Below are 12,404 nucleotides of genomic sequence, written 5' to 3'. Positions count from 1 at the left end.
ATTTGTCTTTTTTTGTGTTTTTTTTTTTTTTTTTTTTTTTTTTTTTTTTTTTTTTTTTTTTTTTTGTTGGTGGGTGGCGATTGTGGTGTACTGAGATATAGGTATAAGTACCGAAAGAGATAGATGATATAATGGTCTTGAAGAGATGGTGGAGGTGGCGGTAGATATAGGCAGTTGTTACAATATTTGGTTGGTGTTGGTTATCATAATTGCCAATACGATGGTGATAGTGGTTGTGGTGAGTTGTAGGCTTTGGTAGCGGAAGTGGCAGAGTAGGTTAGGATGGGTGAGATGTTGGGGGTCAGGTGGTGCTGTACTGTGTTTGTGACTAATAAATTGGTTGAAAGTTGTGACCTTGACTCACAATTGATTAAGTTGTGAACGAAAAATTAATCGTGACCAATTAGTTTAATAAGTTTGACTCTGTGATTTGTAAAATTTTTGATTCGTGATCTGAAAATAATCTGTGACCTATAAAAAATTTTATTTGTGATTGAGAAATAAATTGTGACCAAAAAATTGATAAGTATGACTAAAAATAATCCGTGACCAATTGATTTTTTAATTTGTGACCGATGAACAAATTGTGACCTACAAAATTCTTGAATTGTGATCATAAAATAATTTGTGTCCTAAAATATTTGATTTGTGACCAAAAAATAATAAGTGACAAATTAAATTGTTAATTTATGACCAAAGTGTATAGATCTATGACATAAATATATTTAATTAATAAAATAATTAAATCATAAATGGATTTTAATAAAAATATGATTTTTGAAATTTGAATTTGTTTTCTTGATTTCGAAATATGTATACTTAAACTTTTTCTTATGAAATTCCCCCCTCCCTCCCCCCATAAAAAATGGTTAAAATTAATTGTTGATTTTAACTTAATTTTTTAGCTAAAAGAAACAAAGGGTAAATAAGCATGCTTTCCTGGTTGAGCCATGTCTCTTCACGTTGGAGCCCCTCGGGTCCATCTTCAAATGGTCTAGTGGAACCTTGAAGTTGCTGATAAATCACTATGATAATCTCCTACAATAAATTTTGTTTTCTAAGAACTTTAACCATATGGCACACAAATCATCATGTTCTCTTAAAATATTGTTTGCTTCCATCAACAGTGAGCAAATAGATCTGTAGCCAAGTCACCCTAAATAAGATAAAACTCAGTTTTATGTTAATTATCTACATTTTGGGGGGGGGGGGGGCCAAGATTATACGGCACGATATGAAGTATTGATCGTAACAACAACACAAGAAACAAGAATTTAATTTGGTAGAAAATTTGAAGATTTTATTAAGCTATAGTGGAGAGAGAAATTATAATAATATTATGTTCCTACACAATTCTAACTTGTACTAATCAATTAACTTGTAAAGAAGAGTTTACTATTTATAGTGGTATATGTCAAACTCTAATAAATAGTCCTGAAGATAAATTTAGGTAAAAAAAAAAAAAAAAAAGGGAAGAAGAAGGGAATAATCAAAACAAGGAAAATCTCGAACAGCCATTCTCGAACTTCAGGAGAGCGTCAGCATTCTGTTGAAAATTCTGCCCTACCGCTCTAGCGGTGAGTGGGCAAGAAGTTGGCGCCTCAAATCCAATTTTCCTCTTTGGATCCTATTTTGACGTCTTCAAAGCCCAATACATCAAACCACACAACCCTAGTTAGAATTTAGGTCACAAACCAAACAATCTCCACTTTTACACAAATTTCACCACAATTAACGAAGCTCCAAAATTTCTCCACTTAGAAAAAAATTCGATTGTAGGGAATGAACTGAACTCTTCAACAAAACCAAACAACTTTTCCAACGAACCAAAAAAATCTCCACCTTTCCCACGTATCCAACTAGGATAATGAATCAAAGCACTAATTAGCAAAATTAACTCGGATTTCCAAAAAATCACAAATAATTTAAAATTTACCAAATAGGACCAAAATACACCTTGTAATAGAATCAACTCCACTAAATGCTTTTGTAGAAGACCTCTTGCTAGACCCAACAACTTAATATACACTTAAAGAATGCACAACAAAACTAGTTTCTCCATACTTATCTCCACTAGGTCTTTTCCTAGCAATTGAATATGATGCCAACGCAAGTGATGGTGGTGAAGTGACATTACCATATCTTCTTAACTCGATCGAGCTGTATTCTTCTATAAGGACCCCAAACCAAATCCCAACGATACTCTTCCTAGCTGAATATCCACCATGGTACTAAACCTTTTGCTGACTAATCTTCAAGGATTCTACACGACCTCACAAGACCTTTGAAGTTCCACCTCCATCAATGAATTCACATACCCTTTTGGATCAAGAGTAACCAACGAGATGAGATTTTTCTTCAGATTTGAAAAATGTTGAACCTGACGAGATGCATTATTTTCCATGACCACGACACCTTTCGAAAATGTTTCATATGCTAAAAACAAATCCAAATTGAGAGCACAAGCTGCATCCAGAATCCAATCATCATCAGGATTGAAGTCGTCGTCAGAAATAGCCAAGACATCTCCATCACTCAAATAGTCCTTTGTGACAGCGGCTTCACCTGAAGTTTCTGATTATATACAGCCAAATTTCCTTTGTTCTGCTACTTGTTGCAATCCTTTTTAATGTGTCATTTCTTCTTGCAATAAAAACAAATATGATTACTGAAATTAGATTTCGACCTGCCCTTTCTGTGATCACCATGAACAATAAGGCATTCTCCAACTCTAGCCTCAGATCCAACCATATGTTTTATCTTTTCATTTGAAAACAAAACATCATACGCATATTCAATGGTGAGAGTATTACGACTATATAAAATTGTATCTCTAAACAAAGTAAATAAAGTAGGCAATGAACAAAAAAAAATTAAGGCCAAATCTTCATCATCATAATTTACCTCTAAAATCTCCAAATCAGCGACAATCTCCTTAAAAATAGGCAGTGATCTCCAAGATCCGCCATTTGTAGTGGTGTCAACGAGTCGAATTGAAACTTGAGGCTTGGACTCTGCTCGAGCTAGATGGTCTGAGCTTTTTTACGAGCCCGAACCGAGCCAAACTTTTGTTCGGCCAAAAAATCTCTGCTTGGGCCTTGTCGAGTCGAGCCGAGCCAGCTCGATTTTTTTCTTTTGTTCTTTCTCTTAAGGTAGCACTGTGCTAAAGTTTCTCTTTGAATATAAATAGCAAAATTACAAAAATTACCAACTAAAATTTTACATTTCTAATCATTACAATGCAACATGATAGAAACATTTTAGTTGTAAACCTCTTAATCAATACTAATTGACGACTGACGTAATATTTGTAATTGTAATACATGACTTATTCTCTACATAAAGGTAAGAATATAGTAAAATGTATTAATTAATTATAATTAATATATATAAAGCAACTCATAAAAGAAAATGAATAAGGTGATAAAATATGACAATACGTTCTATATTTTTTGTGAATCATCAAATGTTTCTACCTGATAAATATATTTTGTACACTTATCTAAGCCAGTAAATTCAAATATTTGTTAGTGATTTGAATGAGTTGTAACTTAATTATATGTTGTTAGGTTGAACTCAATGCAAATTGGTAGAATTAAAAGAAAGGGACGAAAAAGGAGCACAAATGAAAGAAATCCAAAATATGGGAGTCAAAGTGTAAATATCCAATGGTTGATTTGGGCACAAAAGATACTTTGAAAATTGATAGGAGTCAACTGAATGCAAATTGAAGTAAAAAAAGGAATGGGATATGATCATAATATTAGCATAAATTAATTTTCAATCGCATAAGATATCTTCCAGATTTTTTATCAACTTGAGACTCATTTTTCGGATAGCAAACGTTTGAATTGAAAAAATTTACCTCTAGAAGAATTGTAACACTTTGAATTAGCTTTTCCAATGAACTTTGAATCATCTCAATTGGATATTGGAAGAGAAAATTATGACAAAAATACTGAAAGCTGTGCAGAGACAAAATTTGATTAAAACTCTTTTGGAAGGCTATTTGGACGTGAATTTTAACCTAATTTCATCGTATAAATACAAGACATGGTAGCAATGAAAAAAAAAACCCTGTCTTACCTCTTACACAATAGTTTCATCGAATTCATCAAGAATAAGGCATCAATTACTATATTTTGAGAGAGGAGATCAAGCCCTAGCAAAGAATTGAAGTTCAATTTTATTAAAATTTTGAAGAATTCAACTTTGGACTTGAAGATAAATATTTTTTGTATTCTTTCAAGATCTGAGTGATATTTTTCTATTATTCTTCTTATAATTTATATGTTAATATGTTAGGCTAGATTCGCTTTTATATTGGATGAAGATAAACCCTATTATTTATTTATTTTAAATTCAAGACTAACATTTAGTTTAATTCTTACATTTTTTGATTAATTTTGCATACCCATTGCATATTTAATTGATTGGTCACCAATTAGATAATTAGTTGCTTGTTGTAGTGTTGGTAGATTCATAATAAATTTAGAACGTGACAAAATTACCACGTGTGCAACCATATAGATAATCTAAATTTTAATGCATTTTAACCATTTGAATTTAGGTTAGGAATAGATTCGGGTTGTGGTTAGGATAAATTTAATTTGTCTTGAAAAGAAAAATATATATCATAACTTTATCGATTGTCAAGAATATGTGAACGAAATTAGATTACAAATCATGAATTGAAATAGATAACAATAGGAAGAATCGAAATCCAATACAATCGTCCATAATTTGATAAAAATCATATTTTTACAGCTTTTTTTAGACTAACTTAGCATAAATCAAATCAAACCTTTTTTTTTAATTTTTATTTTTTATACATAATTTGAATTCCTTATATAACTCGTAAATTTGAATTGATATTTATTACTCATGAGATGATAATCTCTACTCAGTCAAATCTATAACTTGTCAGCGATCCCGTACGCTTGTGAGTTTCTTACGAACACTACCTTTTCAAGTATTAATGAATCAACAATGTTTGCACTCAACGAACTCTTAAAAGAATCAAGGATCCAACCATTAATAGGGGGTGTAGACTGAAAAGCAAATATAGATATTTAAATAACTAACACATCTTTGACAAATTGGAATATAATCTTGTACTTATTAGCATTCAATTTTTATCTAAGTAATACGTTGAAAGACTCATTTGTCAAATCTTCACGACAACTAATGTATAAGTAAGGACAGGTTATGAGAGGAGGACGATAATTGTAAAGAAGTAAAATGGTAGAAACAATTATCTTACATTTCTCATTGATCAGTATGCTTTATATAGATGTACATGAACATGGTTTACATGGAAATAAAATCATCTATACAAAATTCTGGGAGATGACTAAAATCATGGGAGCTAAAGTTTAGTTAAACTTGTGGGATTTCTATATGCTGTAATACTGAAATCATGGGAGCTAAAGTTGTGGAATTTCTATATGTTGTAATACTGAAATCATGGGAGCTAAACTTGTGGGATTTCTATGTGCTATACGCCTACTCAAGTTGGTGCATGAAGATCCGTAATGCCCAACTTGCGAGAGAAGTGATGAAAGAGATCAGATCCTAGTGCTTTGGTGAAGATGTCGGTAATCTGCTCGACAGATGGAAGATGAGCAGTGGTGAAGAGACCAGAACGGAGTTTGTTACGAATGATGTGGCAGTCTATCTCAATATGCTTTGTTCGTTCATGGAAAACTGGATTCTGAGCAATGTGAAGGGCGGACTGATTGTCACAGTAGAGGGTCATTGGGTCATTGTGTGAGATGCCAATGTCATGGAGAAGCTGTTTCAACCAAATTAGTTCACATGTTGTGACAGCCATAGCACGATATTCAGCTTCTGTAGAGGAGCGAACCACTGTAGTTTGTTTCTTAGTGCGCCAAGAAATGGGACTGGAATCAAGTGTGATGAAGAAGCCAGTGGAAGAGCGTCGAGTGGTAGGACAACTAGCCCAATCAAAATCTGTGTAAGCACGAACATGAAGATTATTAGAGGAAGAGAAAAAAATGCCTTGTCCAGGAGTCCCTTTAATGTAGCGAAGAACACGTGTTGCAGCTGTCATGTGAGGGGTCCGAAGCGCATGCATGAATTGGCTAAGAATGTTTACTGCAAAGATGATATCAGGTCTGGTGATGGTGAGGTAAATGAGGCATCCCACTAACCGTCGGTAAGAAGGGGGATCAAGAAGAAGGTTACCATCTGTGTCATTGAGTTTCAAATTTTGTTCCATAGGAAAAGGTGCAGGACGAGAACCAAGCTGACCACTGTCGGCGAGGATGTCCAGGGCATATTTTCGTTGATTAAGAAAAATGTCAGAGGGAGATCGTGCAACTTCAAGGCCAAGAAAATATTTGAGAGGGCCGAGAAGAAGATAACCTGAGAAAGATCATTGCCAACAACCAAGATATCATCAACGTAAACAAGGATAATAGTGAGACTGGTTGCAGTGATCAAGGTAAATAGGGAGTGGTCTGCTTGTGACTGAACGAAACCTGCATTAAGAAGAACAGATGTTAGGTTAAAAAACTAGTTCCAGGAAGCTTGTTTGACGCCATAGAGTGACTTTCGAAGGCAGCAGACTCGTGTCTCCCCACAGTAGCCGGGTGGTGGGATCATGTAAATTTCCTCATCAAGTGTACATGCAGGAAGGCATTATGGATATCCATTTGGTGGATGACCCAATTTTTGGTGGCGGCAACAGCAAGGACACAACGTACTGTGGTCATCTTGGCAACTGGGGCAAAAGTTTCATGATAGTCAATTCCCTCTAATTGAGTGTAGCCTTTGGCTACAAGTCGGGCCTTATATCGTTCAATAGTGCCATCTGCTCGGAGTTTGGTTTTGTATACCCACTTACAACCGATGTGTTTCTTGCCATGAGAGAGGGTTTCTAGTGTCCAAGTGGAATTTTCTTCAAGGGCACGAAGTTCAGAGGCCATAGCTTCACGCCAATGAGAGTGGCGATTTGCTTCTAAGTAACAAGTCAATTCAATAGAAGCAGTAAGAACAGTTAAGAATGAATAATGAGTATGAGAAAAACGAGAGTATGACAGATAAGTGCATAAGGGGTGGGAAATACCTGAGGACTGTGCAGCGGTTGAGGAGGCAATGGACTCTGCAGGGATAGTAGGACAAACATAATCAAGGAGATATGCTGGACGAGTAGTGTGGCGACAAGGTCGGGAAGGAATAGTGGCGGTGGATAGGGGTTCTTGGGGTATGGTCGAGGAAGGGAGAGGAGATATGGGTTCGATGATAGGTAAGGGAATGATGGTGGAGTCATTAAGAGGAAGGGGTGTGATGTGATGGAAGGGAACTTGATTTTCGTGGAAGGTGACATCGCGTGAGTAAAAAATGGTGTTGGTGTCAAGGTTGTATAGCTTGTAAGCTTTGCGGTTGCTAGGGTAACCAATGAAGACACAACGAGATGATCTGGGTGAGAATTTGTCGCGATGAGCGATGAGGGTTTGAGCGTAATAAAGGCAACTAAACACACGTAAGTAAGTGTATGATGGGGGTGTTGAGAAGAAGTTGGAAAGGAGTTTGATTTTGTAGGGCGGCATGGGATTCTATTGATTAGATAAGCAGCAGTAAGAACACAATCTCCCCAAAATTTGAGTAGTAGGTTTCCCTGAAAGTGAATACTGCGAGCAACATTCAGGAGGTGCCTATGTTTACACTCTGCAACGCCATTTTGTTGCGGAGTTTCAACACAAGTACGCTCATGGATGATGCTGTGAGTGTGAAAATAGGTTTGGAGGTTATGTGAAAGGAACTTTTGTCCATTGTCGGTGCGAATTATTTTAACCGATGAGTTGAATTGATTTTTAATAAGAGCGAAGAAATGCATTAAGTGACTAAAGGTTTCTGATTTAAAACGCATTAAATAAATCTATGTAGTGCGTGAAAAATCATCAACAATAGTTAAGAAATAATGTGCGCCACAAATGGAGGTGGTAGAATAGCCATCCCAAATATCACAATAAAGACGATTAAAAGGTTTCGAACTTTTATTAGCATAAACTTGAAAAGGTAAACGAGTGTGTTTTGAACGCTCACAAACATCACAATGAGATAGAGTACATGGATTATCAAAAATTGTAGGAGTAGTAAAGCTAGAAGAATGACTTAGGCGTTGATGCCACAGTGTCTTATTATCAAGATGACGAACAAAGAATGCGACGGTCTCATGGGAGCGACAGATGTAGAGCCCATTACATGTCTCACCCGCTCCAATCAGCCTCTTCGATGGAGGGTCCTGAAAAAAATATTTATCAGATGAAAAAAATAACACAAGATAGATTTTTAGTAAGTTGAGGGATAGAGAGAAAATTATAATAAAAGGAGGGGACATAAAGGACATTTTGAAGAATTAAATGGTCAGATAAAGGCACAGAACCAATTCCTTCAACAGAAATAGTTTCTCCCGTGGGTAGCCTCACTGTACGAGCAATGGGAGACAAATTTAGATTAGAGAAGGAGGATCGACAATGGCTCATGTGATCACTAGCGCCACTGTCAATGATCCAGTCCGTCTGTGGGTTGAAGGAGCAAGGCATTGTGGAGGAGTTACCCACGAAATTAGCGGCCGGAGAAGGAGGATGAAGGAGCGTCATCAGCTGCTAGTAGTTTTCCTGTGATAGACTCGGGATGGGGCTTGAGGTGGAGTTGACAAGACTAGCAGTAGCAACAGGTGGTTTTCCAAGAAGTGATGGTTGATTGCTGCGGGGTTCACGGCCAGGAGGGTAGCCAATAAGGAGCCAACATCGATTGCGTGAGTGTCCAATTTTTCCACATTCAGTACATTTGGGAGGGGCTCGATAGTTGTGGGTGGACTTGGTGCAAGGGCTAGGTTTTCTGAGAGTGACTGAGGGACATGAAGGAGTCGTTGTTTCTCCTCTTGGAAAAGAATAGAGAAAACTTTGTTGAGGGGTGGAAGAAGATCCGTGGCTAGTATCTGGGTTCGAAGAGCCGCAAATGAGTCGTTGAGACCCAGTAGAAACTGGAACACACGCTCTTCCTCGGCTCTCTTTTCCAAAGTACTAGCATCGGTGGGTGATTGAAGATTGCCGAGTTCATCCGAGATTTTCTTGATGCTGTTGTAATAATCAGGAATGGAAAGTTGGTTCTGATGAAGGTTGGATATTTCTCGTTTGAGATGGAATAGGTGGGCATTGTTGCCATGGCAGAACCGTGACTCAAGGTCGAACCATACATCATGGGGATCGTCATGGTAATCCAAGGAATTGGCTAAGGAGGGAGTGATGATATTAAGGATCCAAGTCAGGACCATGTCTTTGTTCCTACTCCATTGGGCATAATCAGGAGAAGTTGTGTTTGGTGCTTTGAGGGAGCCATCAACAAAGCATAATTTATTTTTTGCATTAAGGACTCACAAAGTACACGTTGCGATTTGGGGAAATTATCTCCAGTGAGATGGCCGGTTACAAGAATTAGACTAGGGGAATCAGAAGGGTGTAGAAGATAGGGAGAAGAAGTTTGGGAAGCAAGAGCATCGAAAGCCATGAGAATTTTGGGTGAAGGTATGTCAGGATTTTTGAGACTCTGATACTATGTAAAGAAGTAAAATGGTAGAAACAATTATCTTACATTTCTCATTGATCAGTATACTTTATTTACTTATACATGGACATGGTTTACATGGAAATAAAATCATCTATACAAAATTCTTAGTGATGACTAAAATCATGGGAGCTAAAGTTTAGCTAAACTTGTGGGATTTCTATATGCTGTAATACTGAAATCATGGGAGCTAAAGTTTAGCTAAACTTGTGGGATTTCTATATGCTGTAATACTGAAATCATGGGAGCTAAAGTTGTGGGATTTCTATGTGCTGTAATAATAATGCTCAGAAAATGTAAATTATTTCAATAATTAACAATTTGTCTTTCACATGACACGTACCTAAGTAGGAACAGAAACTCAGATGAAGTATGATAAGGTAATGCTAAAGAAAATATTGCAAGAGTTAATGGGCAACTGAATTAAAATTCAAAATAGAAGGCAAGAATCCTATCAATTTCTTCTTTCGGCAAACCATCTAAACATAAGGCAGAAGTAACAGTTGCCTGCACGTGCAGCATTCGGTGGCAAGTGAAACTCAAGAGCGACTATCCGCAGCAATGCCTGAACTTTTTTGTTGGTTGATGCTATGGTTATTTTCCCACTATTGGACAATTGCATCAACAATATTGAGAATAATATCATATGAAAAATATACAGTAGGTACAATATGTTTTAAGATCGAGTTTCATCTTAAAAAGGTAACATTGTTAGGATGAATAACTCAAATTCTTATATTTTGATCTAGGTTTCGGTAATTAACTGATATGAAATTTATCCCTTAATATACCCTGCAAGATAATTATTATTTGAGTAGACCAATCTTAGAATCTGTGCGCTCATTTGAGTTTTAGTAGGATCAAACAACTCATTTGAACTTAATGGACTCTGATATAATATTAAAACTTGAAATTTCATCCTAAAATTTTAACATTGTTAATAGGAGTAATCAAGTCCTTGTACTGGTCTATATTTTAGTAATTAACCAAATGTAGAATTTAGCTCTTAACAATACACTAGTACCAATTGATGCAAATGGGAAGAAAGAAAGGAGGAAAAGAAGAGAATAAGAAATGGGGAACTTGGAAAAGATATACAGTACAAATTAAATTTCAATCACTCAATATATGAAATCAGTAGTCTAAATTATTCAAAAATAAAAGTGGAATTTCTACCTATCATTCACAACAAGAATGGAAATTTGCGAAAGATTGAATTGAAATATTTCCCAACTTAGAAAACAAATGAATATTGCGAGAAAATGAGCAAGAATTTAGTTTCTATTTTTAAGCTGAGAATAAGTGCACATTTTTGACGAGTCTCCATCACAATCTCCACTAACAGATCCTACTCGTCAGCCGATTTGCCTGTTCTGATCTGTGTGTCTGAAGATACATGGACTGGTTCAAATTATAGGTTCGCTACTCTTTATGAAACGCTGTATTGTCCTGTTGAATCGTGCTTATTGTTAAATAGATAACCAGTATCAGCTAACTGAAAATGCAAAGGCAGTTTACAAATGTAATTTACCATCAAACTTGGTCCATTAAATGGTGGGGGCAAGATAAGGCATCATCCTTATGTGATTGTTTTACGAATTGATGTGAGAGCAAGAAGCTAGCTTTCGGCCTCTCTGCTGGATTTCTTCGCAAGCAGCAACGCAAGAAATCCTTGCCATCAGCTGACAATGTTTCAGGTATTGGTGGAGTCTCCTTTAGAACCTTGAATAAAGCTGCAGCCTGAAATAGATAAATTGGATAACATGCAATAAATTAGTGGATAAAAAAAGATGAATATCCTGACTTCATAAATTTCTAAGTGAATATCTTGAAAAGAAAAAGTGGACACAGTTGTGCTGGAGGCGAGGAAAATAAAACAAAAGGAGAAAAAATGTGATTACTCAATATCCTGTGCTTACTTACCCCTTCATATTCACTCCAAGGAGGCTTTCCATTCAGCATTTCAATTATAGTACAGCCCAAACTCCATATATCGACTGCAAAAGCAAGATTGGAACTAGCATACTTCTGCATCGAGGACTGCAAGAGCTGTAAAAAATGGTATGATGTCAGTGCGATAAAACATTGATTAACAGGATAAACGACTTGAGCTTGCAACATAAATGTACCTCGGGGGCCATCCAATACGGACTTCCTTTTAATGACAGATTAGCCACTTGCTCAGGTAGCTGTAAACCGAGATGTAAGTTACAAATTCAAACACGATATATCCAAATAAAGTAACTGACGAGGAGGAAGTCGAACATGAAAAGTGGTGAAATAATTGTAAAGCTACAATGAATTCACAGAGCAGCATGTATGATCTAATGGTTTTGCATTTTTCTAAATCAATGGTAATGTCCATTTATTATTAATAATAATAATAATAATAATAATAATAAAAAAAAAAAAAAATTACGGACGGGAAAAGGCCTACAATGCAATTGAAGAGGAAAATACAGAAAAATGGACATAGACAAAATGATCTCGACCAAACATCAACTTATTGTACTGAACTCATTAGATAGACATAAATTTACACTTCCTAATTACAATCTTTAGTAAAACACAGAGAGAAAGAAGATATTAGATATCCTGTCTCAGTATTGGATTTCAAGAATACAAAGACAGGTGCCCGAAAAAGAGAGAAATTCATTTAGTTCTACTATCTCAAGTTACACTCTCATGCATAATCACATTATGATAGATCTCATAGGGCTCTTTAAGAAATATCAGTCATTTAATCTACTGATTGTTGGATCTCTGAAGTTCACTGTTCTTCACCCACCCCCCCACCCCCATCCCCGTTG

General features: G+C 36.1%; 1 protein-coding gene across 2 annotated transcripts in view; it reads right to left on the bottom strand.

The window, feature by feature from the left end:
* Nucleotides 1–10,717: 10,717 nt before the first annotated feature.
* The window catches only part of LOC111373452 (mitogen-activated protein kinase kinase kinase 5-like), a 5,255-nt gene continuing 3,568 nt past the window's right edge, over nucleotides 10,718–12,404 (bottom strand). For both annotated transcript variants that reach the window (XM_022995982.1, XM_022995983.1), the window contains exons 8-11: nucleotides 11,724–11,783; nucleotides 11,518–11,643; nucleotides 11,126–11,334; nucleotides 10,718–11,043 (exon numbers count right to left, since the gene is read on the bottom strand). In XM_022995982.1, the coding sequence (XP_022851750.1) occupies nucleotides 11,128–11,334; nucleotides 11,518–11,643; nucleotides 11,724–11,783 (393 nt within the window). In that variant the 3' untranslated portion in view covers nucleotides 10,718–11,043; nucleotides 11,126–11,127. The remainder of the gene's footprint in view (nucleotides 11,044–11,125; nucleotides 11,335–11,517; nucleotides 11,644–11,723; nucleotides 11,784–12,404) is intronic.

The sequence above is a fragment of the Olea europaea genome, unplaced genomic scaffold, assembly GCF_002742605.1.
Source record: "Olea europaea var. sylvestris unplaced genomic scaffold, O_europaea_v1 scaffold1134, whole genome shotgun sequence".
In the NCBI taxonomy this organism is placed as follows: Eukaryota; Viridiplantae; Streptophyta; class Magnoliopsida; order Lamiales; family Oleaceae; genus Olea; species Olea europaea.
The sequence above is the reverse complement of the archived record's forward strand: the minus strand, read 5'-3'. Positions and strand labels throughout refer to the sequence as shown.